Consider the following 25,566-nt stretch of genomic DNA (forward strand, 5'->3'; position numbering starts at 1 on the left):
AGCGGCCGGCCGCGCCAGAGCTGATGGTGGGCGGGGCGGCGGCCATCTTTGATGAGGGAGCCGCTCCTTCCCGCCGCGGTCTCGTCCTGCCATTTTGAAGTCGGGTAGCGTGTGGGGTCAACGTGAGCCCCGGAAGGGGAAGCGCTGGGTCGCGGAGGTGCCACTTTGGCCTCCGAGGCGGTGGCGGCAGTGGGGGTGGGTGGAGGCGCCCACTGATCTCGCAGGTTCCCCGCGCCCAGCGGACGCGGCCCGTCTCAGGCCGCTACTCTGTGAGGAGCCGCCTCGGCGCCCGCTGCGTTCCCTCCCCCTGGGAGTAGTGGGGTGCTGGGCAAGGCCCCGCTGCCTCAGGTGAGGGCCGGGCCTGCCACGGCCCAGGGCCGCTCCCTCCTTCCAGCACTACCCGTTCCACCCCTGGGTGGCCTCAGGGGGATAGCGGCTACCGCACGCCGGGCCCGGAGGGGCCGCAGCTGGGGGCCGAGCCGGCCGGAGCCACTGGGCAAGAGAGACATGGCTGAAAGCCTTTCCTGGGAGCTCGGTGTCTGTACGGGTTAAGGCGTGCCGGGCGAGGTGGAAAAGTTGCTGTTGAATTTCACTTAAAGGGACTGGAGGGAAAGCGGCGAAATGGATGACTTCAGCTCCATCTGCCTGCTGTCTCTGGCCATGCTGGTCGCCTGCTATGTGGCAGGAATTATCCCCTTGGCAGTTAATTTTTCAGAGGTAAGACAGCTTCACGAAAATGCTCGATGGGTGCTAAGGAAGAATAGCAGAAATTAGATGGAGAGATCTATCAGGAGTTAGTGCTGTCCCCTTTCAAGTATGGTAGTGCTGTTAGGTGTGACATTGTAACTTTAAACAACTTTTAAGGAAGTTGTGAACGTGATATTTTTATTCAAAATTGCGGTCTAAAATTATGCTTATTCTACAATGCACATAAAAGCCATTTAAGCATACAAGATGTGATCCAAACATCTTGGCTACAGATGAAGCAAAGTCTGAGCATGTAATGGAAGGACATGATAGGAGCTGGACACCGTTATTCTTAGAAGCTTGTGTTAGAAACTTCTGAAGTCAGGTTAAGTTTTATTTTGTGTCTATGGGCTACTCAAATTAGGGCTTTTAAAAGCACTTCAGAGAATGTTTTCAGAAAACTTTGGTTTGGTTTGCAATTTGTGCTACTGGAAAGTTAAAAGCGCTTTGATTACAACACAACTTCAAGTTGTGCTTCTATCCTGTGTAACTCAAGGCATTCTTCTGTAAAAGTATCTTGGATGCTGACGGTGTTGTTAAAGGAGAGGGAGACTTTCATGGATTGAATGAGTTTTCAAGCACGAACAGGAGTTCAGAAGTGAATGTATTCGTGTGCTTCTAAGAGGTGATTGCTGAGGTGATGATGATTGTTACAGTCTCTGGCAGTCTCCTAATATCCTCTCATGCCCCAGGGGTTTTTACCTAAGTGATGATTGTTGTATACAGGTGTGGCGTAGTGAGAGGTTAGTTGTTCTGAGGTAGTAAGAGCTCTATTATGAGAGGTTTACTGTTTCTACTGGGAGCAGTGCCACTTTTGGAAAGCAAAGTGCTGGAAGAGAGATGTGACTTGTTCTTCCATCAAGTCGCAGAGCTGATTGCACCTGTCCTTTGGTCCCATTATTGCTAGGAGGCTTTGGGAGCAGTAAACTGAACAGCATGGAAGGAAAGGCTGTTTGTTTTGGTAACAGTACCATTCAGCTAAATGGTTTAAAATATGACTATATATTCTGAAGGCTTTACATAAACATTAGCATAGTTCTGTTTTGCCAGTGCTTCATCTGATGCTTTGGTGGACCTTCCCTTATATGTCTTCAGTGCTGTTGCTTCCACTGTCCAACTCTTCAAAACTCACTTTTGCCCTGAAGCCTACAAAGGAATTTTCTGCAAATCTGCTGAGAACACTGCCAAGCATGCTAGCATTGTCTCTTTTCTTTATTTAATTTTGCATTTCCTCGTGTATGTGCTTGGTAGTCACTGTTTGTCTCTGACTTTGTATTTGGTGTTGTTTGAAGGTGGAGTTCTGATCTGTGTTTATGTGGCTTATTTATGTTTATATAGATGAATCAGGAGGCTCCTAAACCTTTTGGGGCTCCTAACAGGTGCAGAAATACAGATCTGTTGTGGATCCAAAAACATAGCACTCTGCGTAAGCAGTAATCACACATTTATTAGCCTTTTGTGTGTGCAGTACACACACACATGTAATCAAGTTTATTGTGATGTCTCAAACTCTCAGAAATTCTCTATTCAGTTTTACACTAAGTTAGGTATTTTAAGGATCCACATGCTATGCTGGTTTAAAAGAGGAGCTGAATGTCTCTGCAAATTATGTGCAAATACTAGCTAATCCTGGAAGTATGTAATTAGATGATAGAATTGTTTTGTTTAAAAATGGTTGCTTAGGCCTGTGCAACATGGATGACTTCAAACTGAAATGACTGGACTGTGCATTCTATCGTTTGCAAAAAGTTTTGTAGATGGCCTTGGTGAGAAAAAAATGCCTCCTCCCTCTGGCCATTTATAATGGTTAGAAAACAAAAATGAATGCTTTGCATAATATACCCCAGATGCTGGAGAACAATGAAATCATTCATTAGTGTTAATAATACATTTCTTCAGATGAGTTTTTTTGCTGTGGAATCTGTTGGTTGTGTTCCGATTTCATAATGACTTCTAGTCTTTTAATTATATTTGGATATTCTTGAAAGTATAAAACTCCAGCAAAGCCAGGTATGACTAAACATTAGTGGTAAAAAGGTAGAGACTGCACAGAACTTCACTTTATTTCTGTATGCGGATGTACCCTTTCAGCTTAATCCTGATTTACAGTACTGTTAGGCTAACATTGGTCTGGAAACAACACTATACCAGTTCTTGAGGCTATTTCCTATGTTGTAGCCTAACTGCACCCCAAAAAAAATAACAATAATAAAAAAAATCGAGTTCTAGCACTTTGAATCTTCTGCTGGCCTAACACAGGCAGGCAGTGTTGGATGGAGTAGGACTGCTTGCTCTTTAAAGTAGGTGTTATTGCTAGGTCCAAGTAAGAGTTTCAGTACCATGTAGATTTAAAACAAATACTGAGCTGGGGAACAGCTTGCTAATTTGAGGATTTAAGACTTTTCCCATGCATTTTTTTTAACAATATTTACTGTGTTGCTCCTGTTTTTAACAAGAGACACACAAGTGTTTTGTAACTGAAATGGTTTGATTTCTTGGATGAAGCTAGATGACTTGTGCCTGTCTGGGTAGGCTGCAACTATTAGATTGCTGCATTCACTAAGTATTTTGTACTGAAAAGGAGATGAGGACTTCTCTTGAAACAGTAACTTGCTAGTGTGTATTATTTCCACGGATCTTTAAAATCCACAGATGCCCAAATGAAATCAGGTAGTACTCTGTATTTGCAGTTGTAATAAAACTGTTTTATTACTTCTGACACTTTTTTTCCTGTGTTTATGTAAAAGAGATTATAGTGCTGCACTATAAAAATAATCTTGTTTTTCTAAGATACTTAATTTTTTCAAAATGACTTTATGAACAGTGCGTGTTGAAGATTATCCTTTCATGTAGATTGCCACTGTATAACAATTTACCAAGTGTAATAGTTACATGTGCCAGTGTACAGTGCATGTTTGTGGAAACTTTACAGGTGTTTTCATCTCTTGCATACTGCTACTTGAAATTTCCCCAGCAATGCTCTAATTGTTTCCATATGGTCACATTTGGCTTGCTTTCAAGAAAGCTAATTGTGCATTTCTCTAGAGCTTCCTATTTCTTCTATACAAGTGTTGCCTATTTCGGTGAGTCTAGACATCGTGTGTCACTATAGTGCATGAAGGAGAACGGATGGCATAATAAAGATGAACAACAAGTGGTTTCGCATTAGTTAAACACTGACCTCTGTCTCCAGGTCCTCAGTAGCTAATGTTAGTATTTTGGTAGCGAAGCGAAAAGTAATAGTAAAGTACTCTTATATTGGTAAAACAGAATTTAGTCAGTTTGAGAGGGTTGACATCTCTCTAAGCTAAGGGTGTGTTTTTTAATCTCTTTGTAGAAATTCTTCCTGGAATATGAACTAAATTATTTTTCTTTCTATAAAAACATTGTTTGTGTATTTTTTGTTGAAGTTTAATTGCAAATTTGCAATACTTATGTAACAAATCTATTTTAAAACCTATCTTTGCAGAGGGGGGAGGGAATTGCTATTGTGTGTAATTACCTGGAGAGTGGAGTATAATTTCTATTGCCCTAAATGCCTTCACAGTCTTTAACTCCTTTTAAAATGCTACTGGAAGGCTTAGAAATGGTTGTAAAAACAATATGCACTGGTCTGCATTTATGCATCTCCTAAACAGATTAAAAAGGAAAAAAAGACTGAGATGAAATGTATATTAGCATCATTATCGGGCTGACTGATGCAGTTCCCTCATTTAAACTCTCATTTGAGTAAACCTTTTAAAATTATTTTTTTATAATTCTGGTTTTGGACCTGTTTTGGGGATTCAGTCCTTTCTGCCATAGTTTTAGCTACCTGATATTCTGCAGGTGCTGTGATACTGGAGTTCTAAAACTTCACCTGGCACCTTATTTATTTTTTTAAAAATACAGGGAACACATCATCAGATGTTTCAAGTAGAAAAAAAAGTGTCTTGCTCTTAAAACTGTGGATAAAAAAGTAATTTATGTTTTTAGAGAGAATCGGTTCTTCAGCGATACCCTATTAAATAGAAGGACATTAAAGTATGGCAGTTTTAAGGACAAGCTTCTGCACAAGGGCGGCTGTTTGGTTTAGAGACTCAAATATAGTCTGTTTATTGTGTAACAGCCTTACAACAGCTTAAGGTCATTTCTTCTGTCTCTCTAAACCTAATGGTGAAAGTAGAGCTCCTGATGCTTTTTTTCCTCTAAAGTCTTCCTTTTCTCTTTCTGTAGTCCTAAAACTTTTGTTAGCCCTTTTCTGTGTTATATAAATATAGCTGACTTAGCAGTTTTCGTGCTTGACCAATGTATTTGTATCTGTAGTTGCTTTTATGTTAGTGGTTCTCTTTCTGGTTTTGCTTTGGTAATTTCATTTTCTTTCTTGTATTTTGTTTTATTATTTAGATTGGCCTTTTTGGCAAATAGGCAATTTATCTTGCTGTGTGCCATACCTAGCAGAGATTTTAGGAAACTTCACGTTTAAGTATGATTTGTAGTAGGAAGGATATATTTGAAAAGAAACCTAGAATGGAGACAAAATGTAGAGTTGCAAATGCACTTCAAAATTCAAACACTTTCAATCTTGCTTTGTCTATGCAGGCCCTACAGTTTGAGTCCCTAGAGGTTGAACTAGACCCCAATAGTCATTAGTGCCAAATATAGCAGTTCATGTTATTTTGAAGTATGTGCCGTTTCATTTATTGTCTGATGTTAACACCTTTAACTTTCATTTCCTATTTCAGTTGATTACATCAGGCACTGGATATGCTAACTTTCTGAAAAGTTAATCGTTAGAAATGTAGGACTATGCAACTGGGGCTCTGGAATAAAAACCAACAAGAGGTTTTGTGGATCATTCTCTCCCCTCCTGCCCCTTTCCCCCTGCCCCAACCTTTGTTAAAGAGGGTGAGTAAAGAAAACATTTTCATTCCTAAAGATGATGCTTGTTTTGTACTTGCTTGCAGGAGAGATTAAAGTTGGTGACTGTTCTGGGTGCTGGGCTGCTGTGTGGAACTGCCTTGGCAGTCATTGTGCCAGAAGGAGTACATGCACTTTATGAAGACATTTTGGAGGGTAAGAACACAGATGGCTTTGTTCAAGATAACTTAGGTCATGGTGTTATGATATACTGGGGCTTGTTTCTAGGGCTTTTAACATGAGATTGGTGGGAGGGTTTCACAGCAGCATGGCAGATCTGGCATGGAATCATAAAACTGCCATAGGCATGATACTGCGTATTAATGGTGATCTGACAGAGGGAAGTCATCAGGCTGTAGATTGGATAACTCTTGCTGAGTGATTCAGTCATTGGCAGCTCCAGGTATTGTACTGTTCGTGGAACCAAAGCCTTTTATGCCAGGCCATGTGTAGTGTTCCTTATGCTGGGGGGAGTTCAAGTTTAACTTTCACTGGGGCTTCAAAGGAGGTATAAGGATGCCTTTGGCAGAGGATGAAATTGTCGACTATTTGCTGTTGCTTTTTTTTAGTTTAGATTGCTTCTTATTAAAGCAATCACAGGATGTGTTTTATAGATCTATATGTACTTGCCCTCGTATGAATGTTCTCCTTTGAAGCTGAAGAGCATCTTGGAATTAAGTTGCCTTAATATACTTGTCTGAGAATTATGGTTATATAGGACTAATTCACAGAGTAGGAGGCATTTCTTTCTTGGGTGGTATTACACATAGAATCTGCACGTGGTTCTAAGTTCAAGCATCCAGTTCTAGTTTGCTGTTGCTGGTCTTCAAAACCTCACAGGCTCTAATGAATAGCTCAAAGCTAACAGCAATAATGTGTCTTGTAGAGACATGAGTGTGGAGCACATGTTATACCCAGAAGTCTAAGTAAACCTTGATTTGAGGTTATGACATTAATTTAAATAGTCAGAGCTCATTACCTCTGTTTGGAGTGCACTCTAAATCTTGCTTTAGCTTGGAATCTTGTGCTATTACATTACCATTGCATGTATGAGATTTTTACAGCATGCTCAGAATCAAAAATTTGTCTGAAGGTAAACAGCAGCAACTTAATGGTCACAGGAGAAAGGACTATGAAGTTGAGGCTGTAGAGAACTTTGCAAGTGTCTGATATAATGTTGTTGCTGATCTGAGATGTCTTTTTAGCAATATGCTTTAATTTATCTTTTTTTAGTTTCCACTAAATTTAAGTTATTCTGCTTAAATTTTAAGTAAACAGAAGATAATATATAAAATCATCCTTTATTGAGAAGTGAAAGAACCTCTGATTATGCTTTTACACTGTACTGTAATTTATGCAGTCTGATGTCAGATGTCTCTAATGATCTGTAGTTGTGGGTTTGCTCTCCATTCAATTTCAATTCTAAGTAGACTAAATTTTTCTTGTAATGATATGGCTAGCAGTAAATACAATTGCTGAGAATGTTTGCTTTTTTTTTCCCACTAAATGGGGCATACTGTTCATGTATGAAAACTGCAGTCTGCTGTTTAGAGCTATATGCTATATAACTTAAAGTTTAGTATGTGGAGAAAAGAGGCACTTCCCATTACTGCAGTAGTAATATCAGAAGTATTTACCTAGGTAAAAAGAATTTGTTCTGTGAATAAATTCGGACTAAACTCTCGGCACACAGTATCATGTCTAAAGCCAGTCTGTCTGTAAGAACATTTTTTTTGCATTGCAGAGAGGCAAAATTCATGGGTGTTACAGATTTAACTACAAAAAATATTTCTAATATTTAGGATATTCAAAGTTAAGCTTAAGATTCTGAGAACTTAACAGCTTTCGGTACATTTTTCTTGCAACTTTATGTAATTAAATGGCACCCTAGAAAGGTGCCTAAGGGAACATTGAGGTGTATTCGTATAATAGGAAGGGAAAAAAGAGAGGGGGAGAGAGGTATTTGTGTTTGTCCAGTTCCAAGTGTAATTTAACTCAGACTAGTTGCTTGTTGCCAAAACTGGTGCTTGTCATTGATACAAAAGTCATTTACTATTACTTCTGTATTTTCCCACAGGTCTGAGAATAACTTCTAATTTTTGACCTTGTAGGCTGAGACCAAATAGCATATCATGATTCAGATTATTATTTGATCATAAACCAATGTATGTGTGTAGTGAAGCTTCATTTGAGTATTTACAAGCAAGTAAAATTCCTTCGGCAACTTCAATCCTTTTCTTTTAACATGTGAAACTGCGTAACCGCTGTCAGAAAGATCCCCTGAGTTACCCGCTTTATTCTAGGGCTTGAAATAGTCTGAAGCAAAGTTAACTTTTTAATATAGATGGTGACCATATTGCGTGGTTTAAAATGATTTTATTGATCAATCTTGTTCAGCAAAGATATATTTGTGAAATCTTTCGAGGGCTACCAGACCTATTCTGATGTGCTTTGTCTGTAGTTATGGCATTGTGCCAACTTTTTGTACAGTGGGATGGATGTACAATTGTGTCTCATCCAAGAAGATGTATGAATGCTCCATCAAGAAGATGACTTGCTAGAGTAAGTCAAGTTTTTGCCGTCAATATCTAAAACTTCTGAAGAGTAGTTGCCAACCAAAAGACCTCCCCAAAATGACCAAAGTTTTACTTTTGTCACATAAGCCACTGTTGTGAAAGCCCTAATGTATGCTGTGCTCCATTTTGTTTGTTGCCATTCTTTTTCATAGTTAGGTGCATGAAAGTTGCACTGTCACTCACTTAAAAAATAAAAAAAATTATCTAGCGTGAACTGTGAAAATGCAAGGTTGAAACAGCAGAGAGAGTCTGTGTGGAATTGTAACTATTATAATCAATTCAGACGTGAATATCCTTACCTTGATTCAAGCAGAACAAATCATCTTTTCTGAAGTCAGAAAGCTTTCTAACGCTGAATGATGACTCCTCCAAAAGCCTTGTCTATTCTCATGCTGAGAAAACATTGCATGCTGTTAGACCAATGAAACAATCTAGTTAATATCCTAGTTTCTTGTAAGTGTTGTAGGTTAGTCCTGTTAGACCTGTTACCATTAAATGTGATTAAAAAAAACCAAACCCCAACAACTGACCCTAAAATCAGTAACATTGTTTCCAATAAAGATTTTTTTAGAATTTCTGGTAGAAACTTCTTGCTCTTAATCAATGTTGTTCTGTATAGTATTGTCATCAAAGCAGTTCTGTCCTGTGAAATAGCACGAAATACAAAGTGAAACCAATGAAGGGTTTTTGCATGTCGTTGTTTCAAGTCACTTTGGAAGAAGTATTTTTCAGAAAAAAGAGAGTTCAGCTGATGGACAAGGTCAAGTAGGTCATTCCAAACTTCAGGAAGAATTAAAAGGGATAGATAGGAACAAGTGATTAATACATAAGACTCTGTCGTCTTTACACCCTCGCATCAGGTATTTATATACATTGATGATAAGATCCCTCTGAGCCTTCTCTTGTCCAGGCTGAATGGTCCCAGCTCTCAGCCTTTTCTTATAGGAAGATGCTCCAGTATGTCCATGTGTCTCTTGTACTGGGGAGTGCAGAACTGGACCCAGCACTCCAGGTGTGGCCTCGCCAGTGCTGAGTAGAGCACATATGCCTCGACCTGTGGGCAATGCTCTCCCTAGTGCAGCCCAGGACTTGATTAGCCTTTTTTTTTTTTGCCACAGAGCACACTGCTGGCTCATGGCAAACTTTGTGTCCACAAGGACCCCGAGGTCCTTTTCTGCAAGCCTGCTTTTCTGATTGTTGGCCCCCAGCATGTACTGATACCTGGGGTTATTCCCTTCTTAAGATCAAGTCAGATATTAAGAGTAAAATATAGCTCCTGATCAAGCATTTGAATGTGACAGAGTCTTCTTCATGTTCTGGGTTTATATTATAGTGTTAACTGTTGCTTTGAGGTGGAGTAGAAATTAACGTGTCACCTGCTTCCTTATATTGGACTCCGATGCATATGTTTTTTAGGGCACTGGAGCTTTGCAAATGGGTTCTCTGTTTTTTATTTCTTATTTAAAAAAAAAAATAGTTTCTCTTGAGTTCCCATGTAAATGCAGGAAGGTTGCTTATGTCAGTAACTGTGTTCTCTAATGTAAGGGAAGGACAGGAGACTTTACAAAAATAATTACAATTAGAGATTGTGATACTATCACTGGGTCTAGCGGAGAAACGTAGAAGAAGAAACGTTTTCTCAGTAGAACATTAAAGAAATCTACAAATATTAATTGAACCTGCCAAATGTGATTGTGAGCACTGGCCCTGTTCTGGAACGGAGGCAACTTGTACTGAATCATTGGTAGTTCAGGGCGTGCAACTCAAACATGTGACTTACCTTGAGGTATCAGATGTGGAAGTAGATTTACTGTGTCTGTTCTCCCATTGGAAACATTTGCATACTAGTTACTGGGCGTAAAGCACCTTACCTGCTGTGGAAGTACAACTATTTATAATAACAAGTATACTAAGGAGTGTTAAATGCATCTCCTGCATCACCCAAAGGGCTTTCTAGCCTGGGACCACGAGGAGAAATATTAAAAAAAACCCAAAACATATGATTCAGGGGAGCACAGCGTCTGAAACCAAGAGGTCAGATGTTTATTGTGCATTATATGGTAGTGGGGAAATTCAAAATTCCCTATTCCTGATCTTTGCATCTACCTTTCCAACAGTGTATTTCTGTACGCCGTTGGCAGAAGAAGGTTTTGACATGATTCTTTGCTTATGTCAGCTGGAAGCAATACCTAGAATTTTGCTAAAAAATAGCTTTATTAAATCTTTCACATAAACGTACTAAGGTAACTCTTGCCAATCTTTGGTGGCCAGTACTGAAGAAGCTGTGTACTTCTGGACATTGTTTGCCCTCTGTGTCAGATGGGATTGCAGAAGCAGTAATCTCCTGTGGTCTCGAGCAAGGTTGGAGGATCTCATGGACCTCTCTTGGAAGCCACTATGCCAAAGACTACTGGAAATATTAAATGCATGTGCCAGAAGAACCTTCTCCTTTCTCTTTAGGTCTGTGTAAGTTCAGAGTGAGACTGATGTAATTTCTGTTGAAAATTCTGTTGAATTATGTGTGTGGTGAGTATTTGGTTGTGGTAAAGATTACACGTGCTGGGCTAAAGGCAACCTGTAAAAGTTGGTAAAGTTCTATTATGTCTCTGTTTTCTAAAAGTCACTGTAGGTAAAGACGTTTGTCACTTACGAAACTATGAAATATTTGAAAATATTTCAAATTATGAACTGTGCGCCAAATAAAGCATTTTATACCATGGAAACTTAACTAAAAACCTGTCCAGCCATCTTCCTTTCCCCTTGTTAGATTTTTAGAGTTGTTCCAAGCTCACCTAATTTCAGGGTAGCTCAGTGAGGCAAAGTAAATGTCTTGGAGTGGGCGTGGAATTAAAGCGTGTGTAGGGAAAGGGAACAACAACACAACATTCAGCTCCAGGACTTTGGGGTTTTTTAGTTTCTACTGACATTTGTAGGACGCTGTGCTGACTTACCTGTTGTTTTAGTCCGTATCAGTGGAGTGTATCAGTGCTAACTTGTTTAACTGGAGACTGATTCTTTGAGATATAAAGTTCATCTTCTTAAAGACTGCATTGGATTTCTTAGTGGACGGAACCTATTTTATCTCCTCATACTGTATTTTCTCACTTAAATGAAGGTTGTGACTTTACTGCTTGACAGTATCTCTGAATACTGTCAAAACGGGCAAATTCAATTAAAAAAGGAATTATTTAGCAATTTTTGTTAATCAATTTGTGTTTCAAATGCAGCTTTAAACAAAGTAGCCTTGGCTTATCAGGTATTAATGCCTTCTTTGCTTTTCCATGCTGAAGATATATGGGGAAGAGGCCAACTAGATAAAGGTGTGCTTCCCTAAGTAAAGGGTCTAAGACTGACCTTAAATGAGGACTTTTGTGTATTGTCCAAAAAAGCGTGAGCAAAGCTTTCAGCAAAAGAGGAGAAAAGTGACCATGCCATGTTTAGTCCCCTGTCTCCTAATCTGTTTGCTTGCCTGCCACAGGCAAACATCACCCAGCGAGCGAGATACAGCATGTGATGGAGTCTGAGAAGGTAGCGGAAATCCCGGTTGTACATGAGTATGGCCATGACCATTCCAGGTTGCATGCCTACATTGGTGTATCCCTTGTCCTCGGCTTTGTCTTCATGCTGCTGGTGGACCAGATAGGCAGCTCTCACGTGCACTCTACAGATGGTAAGTAAAGATTCATTTCAATTAGACTCGCCAATTAGTCTTAATTAGCAAATGGCAAATTTCTTCACTGCTAATGGGATTTAATTTGACCAGTCATGTCCAGAGTTTCAGTAGGTGCTTTACAGACATAAAGCAAGGTCTTTGTGAAATGTTTTTGCTGGAAATCTATCCTGGAATTCAGCATAATTTGAGATCTTGCTTTGCTAACATGAAGGAACTGTATGAGCACATATGGTGTGGGAGTTATTGACGGGTTTACAGTATCACCCATAGGGTATTTCTTTGGTTTTCCGAGAAACTTCAGGTTAGTCTTATCTTCATTTGTTTTTTCTACTTAATTGTCATACATGTAGGTAAAATTTGCAAAGAACAAAAAGTTATCTTACATAAGACTGCAGAAATGACTAGATGTAAGCTCTGGTCCCTAACTGTAACTGCACAGCTGGACTTACACACCAATCTAGAGCCTTGCTTACTTCAAAATATTTCCTGCTTAGTCCAAAGATTTCTCAACTTTGTTGCAAGACCCTCAAAATGCCTGCAGTTGCCTCTTTTTGCTGCCTGTGGCTTCATGCTCAGACTGTTGCTTGAAATGCACCAAAGGTGTGTTGTTGTCATCTGAAAAGGTATTTTATTGCCTTTTGCTGCTCATTTTCCCACAAATAATTTCCTCTGGTGGTGGAATTTGGCCTTCAAAAATTAAGGAATTGATTTTCAAGAGGTAAAACGCACACACAAGGGAGGTGGGTTGTGTTTTGGTTGGATCCTTGGCAGTTCATAGTGCAGCTGCGTAAATGCTTATATAGGGTTAGTGTGGTGGGATGGATGGGAAGCCAGTGCAGGAGCTGTGTTGCACTTCTGCTCCGGGAGAAGCGTAAATGGAGCCACAGCCGTGGCTAGCTGATTTTCAGAGCTTTTCAAAGGAAACAGTGTCAGTGAGGATGACAAGGGTATGTAGGTAAGCAACTGACAGGATTATCCTTGGCTTGTATAGATTATGAACCTTTCCTGTGTCTCTGATCAGAGCACATATAAGGAGAAGATTGAGTGTGATCTGTGTTAAACACTATAAATTAGGATATCAAGTAAAATTTTCTCTAGTCTGTATGCCTGTCACAGGAATTGTAGTAGTGCTTTTGTAATGTTTTTTTAAAGCTACAAGAGAAAAATATTTTTCTCATTTGAAACAATGTCTGCTAGTTTTATCTCCAAGTGGCTAGATTTTACTTTCTCCAAACTAGAAAAATTCTGTAGGTTAGAATGGAGGTATGAAATTAAATGTGACATTGTCTTTGAGCGTGTTTAGTTCTGGTCAATCCAAGACAAATTTAAAGAAAATGTTCTTTGTGAATGATCTCCTCCTGTTTGTCATGAATAGACTATCACAGTCATCCAGCAGGATCTTATGCAATTAATTGCTCAAATAGGCTCTCCTTGATTCAAAAGATCAATCTGACCAAAGAGAGTACATCAATTTTCAGCCCACTCACTTCCCTGCTCTGACTCACTGCGGAACTACATGGGTGCCTGGGCACCAGGAGAGAGAGACTGGAGGGCAGGGAGACAGGCAGGAGGAAAGGAGCAGGACTTTCCCTTTTGGCAGCAGTGCAAACTTATTAAAGTAGCTGTGTAAATGTGCTTGTAGTCAGCTTACTGGCCTCTAGTATAATTAAATAACAGCTGTTCAGCTGTTTGTAGTTAAACAGTTGAATAATAAGTTTTCTATACCTGTGTAGGATTTATCTGCCCTGTTCGCTGCAGTGATTCTTCATAACATTTTCAATGCCTGTTGTGTAGTGGTGGATATTGCCCTGTTGTGCTGTGTGAGCTAACCTGCAAATGTCCTCAGAGTAGCTGTCAAACAATTGCAGTCAAAACACTAGATCTCAAGCAGGACTGGCTGCACTTCTTCTATGTGGTATATAATGTTGGAGGGAAATCTTTGCCACTGCTGCCATGACAAGTAGAATTTTTGTCTTACTGGGAATTGCCAGAGAATCAGTGCAACAGAGACTGCCCCAGACTGTCACCTGATGGAAAATGCCAACACTGGGCTATGTGGGGAAAAAAATCATCCTGACTCTTGGAGCAGCTCTGGATTCACGGGATGCAAAACTAGCTTGAATTCCCTTTGGTAGCACAGAATTTTAATATTTGTTTTCAGGAGGTTAAGAAAAACAACTGCTTCTGCTTACAACAGTAATCCTGTAAATTGCAAAAAATTGTCTATGATTCTGTCACTTGTTTGTTGGCAGAACTTCAGGTGATTTGAAGGTGTTAAGGATCAAACTATTTTATAGTAAATCTAACGCAGAAATACAAAAGCTGATAGTTTTGCGTGTAACTGCCTAAGCTGCTGGTAGAGACATGTGTGATGATACTTACAATTTTTCTTCCAGCACAATTTGTTTGTTCTCTTTATCCTAACTTTTTTTCTCATAACCGTTTCAGATCCAGAAGCTGCAAGATCAGGCAACTCCAAAATCACCACGACGCTTGGACTAGTAGTCCATGCTGCAGGTAATGTGGCACCTATTGTTATCAGTTGACAAGGACTTCCATTGCTGTGTGGCTCATCTTTAGATGTGATGGAAACAGTTGTGTTTTGGTTTTGAGGGTGGCTTTTTTAATAAAAAAAAAAAGTGGGGAGGAGGAAGGAAGAACTAAGGAACTGCCTCAAAACTTACTGGGAAAACATACTCCAGTGCTCAGAATGTTCCATGGAGTTTTATTTGGGTACAGTGTTTTCAATTCTTTATTTTTTCCCATGTGAAAAGTTGTGTGATGCTCACTCTGCCTCTCCAGTTACTTCGCTGGTTGCTTTAACTGCTAAATTTCAATATGTGCTAACACATGTGATAAGTAGTATGAAACACCTTCAGGTTTGCTTGTCAGTTGACTTGTGTTTTTAAAAAAATAATAAAATTAAGTTTAAAAAAATAATATCTTGTGGAAAAAGGAGATTATAGGGCAGAGTGCAAAGATTTGAAACAGATTTGGGGTGACTTTTGAGGACTGAAAAAGTTACATATGTATGGCAGCCAACCTATGTTCATATTGCAATTCTTCACTATATATATGCAGTACAAATATGATGCTTTTTCTTTTCCTGCTGAAAGTTATTTTCTAGCTAAGTCATAAGATTTTGATTAAAAATATATTTTTTTCATTAAATGAAGTATCTGTATATTAAGGATTTAAGATAGTGTCCATTTCCTACTTCATTTAGACAATATTTTAAATGGTAAGAAAATAGTATTTACAATAGTATCTATAGTTTTAAAAATCATTTCAAGAGTAATAATTAAAATTCTTTTAATGCTTAGAATCTAAAGCTGATTTTTTTATTTTAGACAGGAACCCACTTATACTATAGAAGACTAAAATAACTTGTTAGCTGGTTCTAACATGTCAGAATGTGTCAATGCTGAATTGATTCTCAGTATGGTTTTTATGGTCTTGGTGAAAAAAGAGACGGCTCCTGCTGAGGGTTGTCTGAAATCCTGAAATTGTGGCTTAACAAAAGGAAGTCAGTCATGGGTTGGGTTGATGTAGTTAATGGCATTTTGAGTAAGAGGACTTCTGAAATCAACATGTTTTGTACTGTCAGCCATTGAGGGTGTGGGAAAGCGAAACTGATCCGGATGGGGGAATAATCCCTGAATTTGCACTCCTCTTTCAGCTGATGGTGTTGCATTGGGTGCAGCAGCTTCTACTTCTCAGACTAGTGTCCAGTTGATAGTATTTGTTGCGATTATGTTGCACAAGGTAAGTCGTCATCCAAAAAATTTTTTGTTCTTTAAAAGACTGTTAAAGCATATAGAATTACTAAAGATCTTAAGTTTCCTTAGTAATATAATCTGGAAATGTGTAACACCACTGAAATGAACAGGTGAGTAGTACAGCTTCCAGGACCAAAAAGCGCTGGTATGATGTATGACAGGATAACAAATGATGGGTGCTAAGTCTGAATGAGGTACAAATGAGAGAGAATTCTGGATGCCTACTGCCTGCCTTGGTTGCAGTGGTTGGGAAGAGTCTCCCAAAAGTAGGGAGAGAATAATAGCTCATTAAGAGATGCGGCAGTTTCACAATGATTTTTTTTTTGTTTGTTTTCTGAAGATAGCAAGGTGGTGTGTTTTGTGTTGTGGGTGTTTTTTATTTGTTTTGTGGTTTTGTTTTTTAAACCCAACCCAACAGTATAACTTCTGGTTACCTCTGTTACTGTAGTAGCTTCAACATCAGTTATATGCCGTTTCTGCAGGAAAAACTTTTAAACGTTGTTCTGATGATAACAAGCAAACAATGACTCTTGAAATGGGAAGATCTTTTTTCATTAGTGTTTGTACCAAGGTGTATATTAGCTATATTGGTTCTAAGCGTATATGTGCAGATGCATATTTGACTTATGGCAGCACTTGTATATATTACAATAGTTAGTCATGTGTTCATCCAAAATCTCGCTTCTGTAATTGCATGGAAGCAATACATAATACAATATTTACAATACATATTCAGTACATAATTCCATGTCCAAAATGTTAGGAAATACAGATCTACTATGTCTCTTCTTCGCTGTTTGTACAATAAACTGTGCTTTACATAACCTTCTTCACAGGTGGCAAAGTCAATGTCACGTCTTGCTGTGAATCTTAGTTTATGGCTATTGCCAAGTGAAACTTGTTTTTATTATTCGTAATGTTCAAATTAACTGTCTTCTGAAATTGTACAATATCAGATCTCCTATGAAAGATTGTCAATAAATATTTGGTATTGAAAGGGAAATGTATTTCTTCTCTGGTGTCTTTTTTTTATTCTTATCTTCTGATCCTGTTTGATGCTTTTGCCTTTTTCATCTTTCCCCCCCACACCACTCACGGTTTCCTCGTTCTAGGTTTAAAACAAAAAAGATTCTGTGTATAAAAACTGAAAACTGCTCAATATATTTTAGTTTATGTCTTATCTCACATAAAATTGTCAGAGTGGACTGCTATTGCCTTTGTGCAAGCAAAAATGTAGTCAATTCTGTGAGTAGATGGACAGCTATGCCTTGTGGATGGGAAAATGGATGCTAGCAGAGGGAGAGGAAGGAAGTATTTGTTTGCCTCCCAGTGGGAACAGAAAGGGAACTGAATCTTGAACTAATCAAAGAGCTCTTAAGTCTTTATTCACGTGGAGACCGACAGCTGTATTTCTTTGGGAATTTTTTCCTCTCCATATTAATTGTAGAATTTTTCTGCTGTAGCTATAGAAACTGTCCATCTAAGGATGCATAGTGTCCAGACAAAAAAAAGAAATTACAGAAGTTAATGGCAATGTAGGGATTATAGCAACCATTCATGTCAGAATGAACATTTGAATATTTGATTACTACAATTATGTATACTCTGATAGATAGAGCACAGGTTTCCATTAGGTACTGTTCTTAATGGAGGGCATTCTGCAGAATTCTGTTGATTTGGGTTAACTGCAACATGCTAGTCCTTTCCCTGAATTTCTTCCAGTTCAGTGCATTTCATAGTGGTAAGTTGTGTTTCAACTTTAACTCAGATTTCAGGGGATTTCAGAAGCAATTGTATTACCAATGAATATTGTTTTTTGCAGGCACCAGCTGCTTTTGGCCTGGTTTCCTTCCTGATGCATGCTGGGCTGGAACGGAATCGAATTAGAAAACACTTGCTGGTCTTTGCGTTGGCAGCACCTGTTATGTCCATGGTGACATATTTAGGGCTAAGCAAGGTAAGTCTGTGATTTTTGTTCTGCCCAAAATGTAACTTAGTGATGGAATTTGGGGAGAGGATGGGGGGGCACACCATATGGGGTTAATTTAAAAATAAAAAAATAAAAAATATCCAAACTGAAAAATATAGCAGAAAGGAGATGTTTAAAAAAAAAAGTAGATAAAAAGGTAGTAATATGAATATGTGAAACAATAACCCTTTCTTTCTATCAGAACCAGCGATGTAGCTCCTCTGTAGTTATGTATAGGTTTGGATTTTTTTTAGAAGGTTGATTTGTCTTTTTTTTTTCTACCTCTTCCCTATCAGAATTTAACGTATTTACTCGCATACCACATTTTATGAGATGGCTACATAGTTGAGTTATTTTTGGTGTTTCTGCATGCATTCTCATTTTAATATGCAGGTGGATAATCATCTTTGCTAGTTTTCCCCGCCATCCCAGAACTGGTTGTGTCTCACCCTCCTAAAAACAGAGTCTTGTCTCAGCTCTGTGTAACAATAGAAATCTGTGAAATGGGGCACTGCACATGAGTTTATCATATTATGACATTCCTGTATTTCTAACTGTTGTGGGCTGTGCTGGTGACACTATGATGTTACCATAAAGTATATAGCATGTGACCTCATGAAACTCAAGGCATGAGAGCAAAGATTAAGTAAATCTTCTAGACTAATCCCTTTACTTGCTGGAAAGAAGTTGGAGTTGATAACTGTAGCACAGGAGACAGCAGAAAGGGCTGGGGTTGTTTGTAAACAGAAATGAGAATGGTGTTTGATCATTCTTTTGATGTAGGCTCACTAAGAGTTGTGTTTGCATTTTGCACTTCAGAAAGAACAGAGAATTGATAAGGTGCAAAGGCTGTCAAAGTGGTTATATAGTTCCAGAGCAGAAGATGTATTTCTGCTCTTTGTAAAAGTAAACTGAGTCTATACCAGAGAACTAACATCACACATGAGTTAGAAATTGGTCAAGAAGCATTTTGAAACTGATATGAGCAGGTTTGCATTTCATCACATTTAATTATGTATAGCATGATCTTAATCCTAGCATGAATGTGAGGAGGTGCTCAGTTTTTTGATCCAGAAGATGCATTTATTTATGAAATTTGCATGGAAATTCTGGAAGAGTTTGGGATGTTTACTCGTACATCCAAATGAAATATTGAAAGAGTGATGGTTTGGGACTTAAATCTAGCAAATCTTGCTCTGACCAGCAGAGGACCAGATATGTAAAGGCTAGCTTCTTATTTGAACTGTTTAGAAGAAGGAAAAAAAGAAAAAAAAAAAAAAGTCAGTCCTGAGTGTCCTTCCTGAATTTTGTGGGCTTGCAGTCTGAATTTTATATTTTTCAAAGCACATTTTAACATTTTTTTGTGTTGCTGTGAGATGGTCAAATGAGATGCTTCAGCATTGATTGTGGCTTTTTTTCTTCTGTAAGGGTTTCTAGGAGTCTGAAGTGACCTAACTAGGATGAGAGGTGTCTTTTTGCCCCCCACATCAACTTTAGAATGTCAGTTGCTACGTGTAATGTGCAAGACATTAAACAACACATTAAACCGTTGTCATTGTGAGAGAATGAGGGTTGACAGAAATCCTACTGTGTCTGGACGTTTATAGAATTGTTTTATTACTGGTTGAAGAGCTTCTGCTTATCCTCATTTTTTTTTTTCTCTTTCCATTTTTTTTTTCCATTTCAGAGCAGCAAAGAAGCCCTTTCAGAAGTCAATGCCACCGGAGTTGCTATGTTGTTTTCTGCTGGGACTTTTCTTTACGTTGCCACAGTTCATGTCCTCCCAGAAGTAGGAGGAATTGCTCATAGCCACAAACCTGAATCAGCCGGAGGAAAAGGACTCAGTCGTCTGGAGGTGGCAGCCCTAGTATTAGGATGCCTTATTCCTCTAGTTTTGTCCATTGGACACCATCACTAAACGTTCAGATTTCACCGTTCTTCTTGATCTGACATGAGCAGTAAATGTTGGCTGCTCCCTTTATCATTGTCTCTTACCCATCATCCATCCCATCCACTTTATGGAGTTCAGAGGGAACCTTGATTGCAAAATGAGGAATACTGGGAAAGTTTTTAGCGTAGCAAAATGTACTTTGGCAGCCGGACTTAAATTCTCTGTAACTTTCTTTTCTGAAGACATTTGCTATTTTAATTGTTACTTCTGGCCCTATTCTCAGGGAAGATGGAATTTGGAGTTTAAGAAAGGTGAGTGGGGAAGAACATAATAGCGACTCATCACGAAATTGCAATCACCAAAGTATCCTGCAATTCAGCTTTCACAGCTGAGAGCAAAGACAAAGGATGGCTGCCTTGTGAGAGGCTCTCCCCCATCGGTTCTGTGTCGTCCTGATAGTGCGAATGGTCTTGTAATGTTTGTCACTAATTATATTGCAAAAATGGGCTACACTTGGAATTCTGGACAGCACTGCTGTTGTCACAGAATTGTCACTATAAGAAGGAAATGACGTAGGCAAAGTGTAGGATTAGAATAGGAAATCAGCTGGTTGAGAAAGTGCAAAAGAATTTTGCAGCGTATTCCGTTATTTAAGACAAAACATAGAAGCAAGGAGAATATTGATTGTTTGTGCAATTGTTAATAAATTTTAAAAGGCAGTATTTCTTGGGAGATGGTCTTCTGCCAAGTCAGTAAAGCATAGGCACCAGAAATGTTAGGAGGAATTTGGTATTGGATACTGTGATTACATTACTGCTACTGTTGAGAGAGATATCCATAGCGTCCTTTGAAATCGAGCTGTTCTGGGCTCTGAGGAGTAGAAATCCGGTGGAGACAGCTGTTGAGGGACCAGAGAACTTTACTAGCTCATCTTCAAAAGTCTGAACTGCTGAAATCGGTGGGGAGGGGATTCATTAAATAAAAGGTATTAAGGCTAGCAAAGCAAGATGTTTAGTTAAATATTTATGTTGCAGATAGAACTGCTTTAGAAAGACTTTGTACTCTAAACAAAAAATCCCCAACAAACAAAAAACCAAACTGGTGGGTTCCCAGCAGACCTGTTAGGCATTTTACTTTTCCTTTAGGAATTGCACGTTCACCTCTTACTGATAAGCATTAGTTTTGGTGAATCTGCTGGAGGACTTGTTGCCAGCTGCTGATACCTGAGAGGTGACTGTGAGAAGAACGAGGTGGCAGAGGAGTAACAAAAGATCCTTCCCTTTTGAAGGCACAGCCTTCTCTTGCCAGGCACCATTTCTCTTATGCAAAATATATTTATACTCTAATAACTGTAGTGCATTGGAAAGTCAGGAATGCTTGACGTGCACAGATTCAACATAAAATTCTTTCTTTAGAGGAAAACTTTTCAATGGTCTACCCTTTTTAAACTATACTCTGTCTGCACTTTTTAAAGATAACATTGCCAAATAGGTTTTTCTTTTGACTTTCTTTAAATGTATTTTCAAGGCTTGAAATATCTTCTTAACTGAAGTGCTTCTTGTTTTCATTTGAATGAGTGTGTCTGTTTTTCATAACATTTATTACTGATACTACACAGGCCATTGTGCCTCTTAATGTCTTTACATTTTTGTCATTGTCCTGTTTGTCTACTAGTCCAATAGCAGGTATGGCCTGGCTCTTGGACTAGTCATTGCTTTGTCTGTTGGTTTTGTAACAATACAGGTGTATCCCAGGATTGAACCTGGTATTGGTCCCCAGGAATGCTTGTTAATTTGTGTGTTTTACTGTGTAAAATCAATGCAAAATCATTAGAAGTTGTTTTTTCCCACAAGACAGTATTTTCAGGTAGAATTAGTGTATTAGGCCTAAACAAGCATTTTTGACATCAGACCTCCAAAACTTTATTCTGTTCTGAAAAGCCACATCAAAGTTAGTGACATGGATGAGGTCCTTTCCTGCACATTCTTAAACTTTTTGTTTTACAACATACATATGCAACTAGTTAAGTTGCCTGTTTAAAAAGTTCAGTGATACAGGTTGCTGACACATGTGAATGATACATAGGCATGTTTACACCAGAGCTCTCAGTGTTCTTCCTGATTGCCCCCAATTACCTTCTTCCTTGATAATCTCACTGTTTTACTTTGCTTAATCTTTCCAATTAACTGTTTCCAAAAGCTGGAGAGTTTGGAAGATCTGCAGCAGAAGCAGGAGATAGCTTAGTGCAGCATCAGATGCTTATGTTTTACAAAACGGTAGGTGTGTGGTTTTTTTCTTTAAACTATCACCTGTCACTTGCACCCCACCCCACTGGTTAGGCTGGCATCCTGACTGTTCCCACTTTGGCCTCATTTTGTGTATAATGATAGCAATGTTCTAGGGAGGTTTGTAAGTAAGGTCCCATTTCATGCATTTTGTTGCTGTGTTGGAGCATGTGGCTAGTACCTGATATGGGTGAGTGTGTATTGAGGAGGATGTGGCAACCAGCCTTTTCACTGCTGGCATAACCTCTGGCGTATTCATCATTAGAGGTGCTACTGCCGAGAGGACTTGTCGTCTGTCTTTTCTCCTGTCCCTCGCATCGTGTTTCCAATTTCTGGGGCAGCCACCAGTTTAATGATTCGTGAACTACAGAGGCCAAGTTATAGCAGCAGGTGAGGGATTTTGAGTGAAAACATTGGAACTTAAAATTGGCACAAAAATTCTGATAACACGTACTTTTCATTTTGGCACTCAGTTAAGTGATAGAAGACTTGTGATTTTTTTTTTTAAAATTATTTCCCCCCCCCACCCATTTAGAAGTAGCAACAGCATTTTCTTTTGGCTGCCTCTGTTGTCTCTGTTTTGAGCTATTATTTTCAATTCTGTAGCTGAAACTGCAGTGACCAAGGAAGCTTTTGGTTATGTGATAAGGAGAATATAAAATTTTAAATGATCAAACACTTCCAAATTGTTAGTTCCACATGGAGAATTATTTTCCTGAGGCAGAGTATTTTAATGAGTTAAATAAAATGGTCAGTTTTATCATATCCCCTTTTTTAACCTATCTCCCCATCTGTCACAGTAAATCCAAGCACTGTATGTAGTCAGGGCCATCTGGTATCATTTTCTACTCCTCAGGGGACCTTGGTGCAAACAAATTCCTCTTACTCTCTCTGTAATAGCCATCTCTGCCTGTGGTTTCTACTGTGAGGGAGGTGGCAGCAGATCTAGCAGGTAACGCTTTAACCAAGTGCCAGGCACGTCCCCCTTTCCTTCTGTAAATCCCTCTAGGAATTGTATAATCTTCTCGTCAGCTGTTTTTTTGGTTAATGATTTCTTAATTGGAAATAGGAAATTGGACTAAAGCTATTTCTGTTGACCCGGGTGTGTTCAGATACTTTCCCTACTGTTCTGATTCTTTTATTGTTCCTTATATAAAGAAGGGAAATACTTTTTCAGCTCCTGGTGACAGATGCAGAAGCTGTACCAACACTAACTTAAGTGAGGATGGCAGAGCTGTCACACCAGGATAGAAATTTTTGATAGTTGTGGGATGTCAGGTGGCTGGGTGTTAAACACAGAAACCCACTGTTGACTTTAAAGAACCATTTCCAGGTGGATTCTGTAAAAGGCCTAGGAAAACTACTCTCTTTATTCAGGAACTAGTTCAGAGCCCTCAAGGAGCTTTTGACAGTAGCAGATGTGTCCGCGTGGTATCAGGTCTGTGTGGAATAAGGGAGAGATGCTGTGGAGTAAATGTTGCTGCTGCTGCCTTCCTGTTCTGTGCTGGGACTTGCAAAGAAGAGGAGGGAAGTGTATTTTTATTCTTTTGGGGGTGGAAGGAGGAGGAGTGGTTGCAGTATGGTGGGAAAGCTTATGATGAATTTCAGATTCTTTATGATGAATTTCAGATTCCTGCTCACCTCAAACTTCTTTTAAAAATAAATTTATTTTTTGTTTTCTTACTGTCCGTTTATTACATCTCTTAGCAGCCTTGGCTTTCCAGGGAAAAACACTGCGTGGTCATTGCTGTTTACCTGACTCCATGTATGGAACTGTAATTTTAATGTCTCTTTTTCCAAACCATTTGTACACAAAATCATTCCATGAATGGCTGCCTTATGATTTTTCCACTTTAATTGTGAATGGTTAAAATAATGTTGCCGTTTTCGATTTGTTTTATTATATTAAATTTTTACTAGGTGCAGTGCTTTGGAGTTGGCTTGTCATTTACTGCATGGGGTTTTGTGACGGCTCCGACGAGGAAAAATGACAGTCTTAAATGGGATGCAAGCAGTGCAGACAGTACATTTTATTTTTGTTTAAGTGCGTTTGCTGCTTTTCTTCATGTCTGAGCTCCTCCTGGAAACCTGAAGTGTGAAACTGCATGTTGGGAGGCAGTCTAGCAGGTTGGTTTGGACATGGGTATGAATGGGCTTAGAGGCAGAAATACAGAAAGGATTTGACAGCTCTGCTTGAGAGGGGCATTTGACAACTTCTGTCTCCCACAGCGTGGTTAGGAGTTGGCATTGCCCTGAAGCTCTCTTCCTCCACCCCATCAGGGAAATCTCTGATGCTTACAAGGCAGAGAGGGCAGTAAGGAGGTGATTGACTCAAGATTGCTCCAGGGCACTGTTAAAAGGCCGGAGGACATGTTTGGATTAAAGAAAATTGAGAGGATGGAGTGAAAATAATCTTGTCAGCCCCAACCCAAAATGTAAACACTTAAGTCCCTCTGTTCTTTTTGGAGACTGTGATAAAGCAGCCTTTGCCATATATATGTGCTTGCGTGCCATTTGGATTAAAAGTCAACGTTAAATAGGCAGGCAAAGATGTGAGTGTCTCTGCTTTGGAGAAAACCCTAACCTGCTTTTTGTTCTTGTGTTATGGGGGAAAACTGCCGGTGAAATCCTCACTCTGTGTTGTTTTGGTTTGGGTTATTTTTTTCTGTCTTCTTGCTGTTCTCAGGCACCATGTCACTGCTCAGCTTTCCTTGTGACTGACCTGTGATCCTGCTGCTTACCTGTGCTCAGCCCTTCAGTATTGCTCTCAGACTTCGCTCCTGACACAGCTTTTCATGAAGGCAGCTTACCTTTTTCCTGCAGCGTGCCATGAAATGAAAGCCTGTGTTAAGCCATAGCTACCTAAGTTTTCTCTCAAACGCCAGTAGTGGTGGTCATTGTAATGGAGAGCAGATTGAGTTCTTGCTGCGAAGGGATATTGTCATCTTAATTTGTCTGGAAGGGTTTTATTTGCCTCTGACATAATTTTGAGTTGCAAAGAGTAGATGGAAATGACATTTTAGAAGTGATCTTTACAAAGTGCTCAGGCAGGGGATATGAGGAGAGCTTTGAAAATCAATTTTGTTTTGTTATCTGAGCAAAAACTTGCAGGCCAGTCTCTCTACAGGCCATATTTTCTTTTTTCTTTTCATATTTTCTTTTTTTCTACAGGCCATATTTCTTTTTTCTCTCTCTACAGGCCATATTTTTAGGCTTTGCAGGTTTTATCAAAAGCTTCTCAAAAATCCAGTGACTTGCACATTGTGTGCTGTGATTGTGGAGGGACAATTTTTTCATATAAAACACTGAATTTCTTTTTTTTTTTTTTTTTAAAAAAAGATGCAACTTTAAAAAGAATGGCTGCAGTGAGACACCTCTGACTAAAAATGTTACGTTACCAAATTTTGTTGGGACTAGATTTAATGTTGTAAAATACCTGTAGAGCATAAATAAATTAATAAATTGAAGGAGAGTAAATGCTGTGTAAAAACCAGGAGGGTGCTTGCCTCTTGTCAAATCATATGTAAGTCGTGGTTTCTCTCCTGAAGTGTGTGTGCTTTTAGGGGCTTGTAGAAGAAAGTTGCTGTTAGCACTGTAGCATCCTATGGCTACTGCCAGGATTCAGGGCAAGGACGAGAATTGGAGCTGGGATCCTTGGAATAAGTAGGAAGTTGACTGCCTGTCACAAGGCAGTCCCTGAGGAAACACCTAGGTAGGCTTTTCAGATCTGTATGTAGATCTGTGGGT

At 39.1% G+C, this 25,566-nt stretch overlaps 1 protein-coding gene across 4 annotated transcripts; it reads left to right on the forward strand.

The window, feature by feature from the left end:
* On the forward strand, positions 1-23,747 carry SLC39A9 (solute carrier family 39 member 9). 4 transcript variants are annotated; one of them, XM_054199675.1, is made up of 7 exons: positions 1-717; positions 5,694-5,802; positions 11,701-11,892; positions 14,344-14,412; positions 15,575-15,660; positions 17,497-17,631; positions 19,331-23,747. In XM_054199675.1, exons 1-7 carry the CDS (start codon positions 622-624, stop codon positions 19,559-19,561), a joined length of 918 nt encoding a protein of 305 aa, XP_054055650.1. In that variant the 5' UTR covers positions 1-621; the 3' UTR covers positions 19,562-23,747. The 4 variants fall into 4 exon arrangements, with proteins under 4 accessions (XP_054055650.1, XP_054055653.1, XP_054055651.1 ...); XM_054199676.1 differs by lacking the exon at positions 1-717 and adding an exon at positions 8,108-10,682 and having other exon boundaries at positions 5,753-5,802; XM_054199678.1 differs by lacking the exon at positions 5,694-5,802 and having other exon boundaries at positions 698-717.
* The last annotated feature ends 1,819 nt before the right edge of the window (positions 23,748-25,566 follow it).

This window comes from Rissa tridactyla, chromosome 4 (assembly GCF_028500815.1).
Source record: "Rissa tridactyla isolate bRisTri1 chromosome 4, bRisTri1.patW.cur.20221130, whole genome shotgun sequence".
Classification (NCBI taxonomy): domain Eukaryota; kingdom Metazoa; phylum Chordata; class Aves; order Charadriiformes; family Laridae; genus Rissa; species Rissa tridactyla.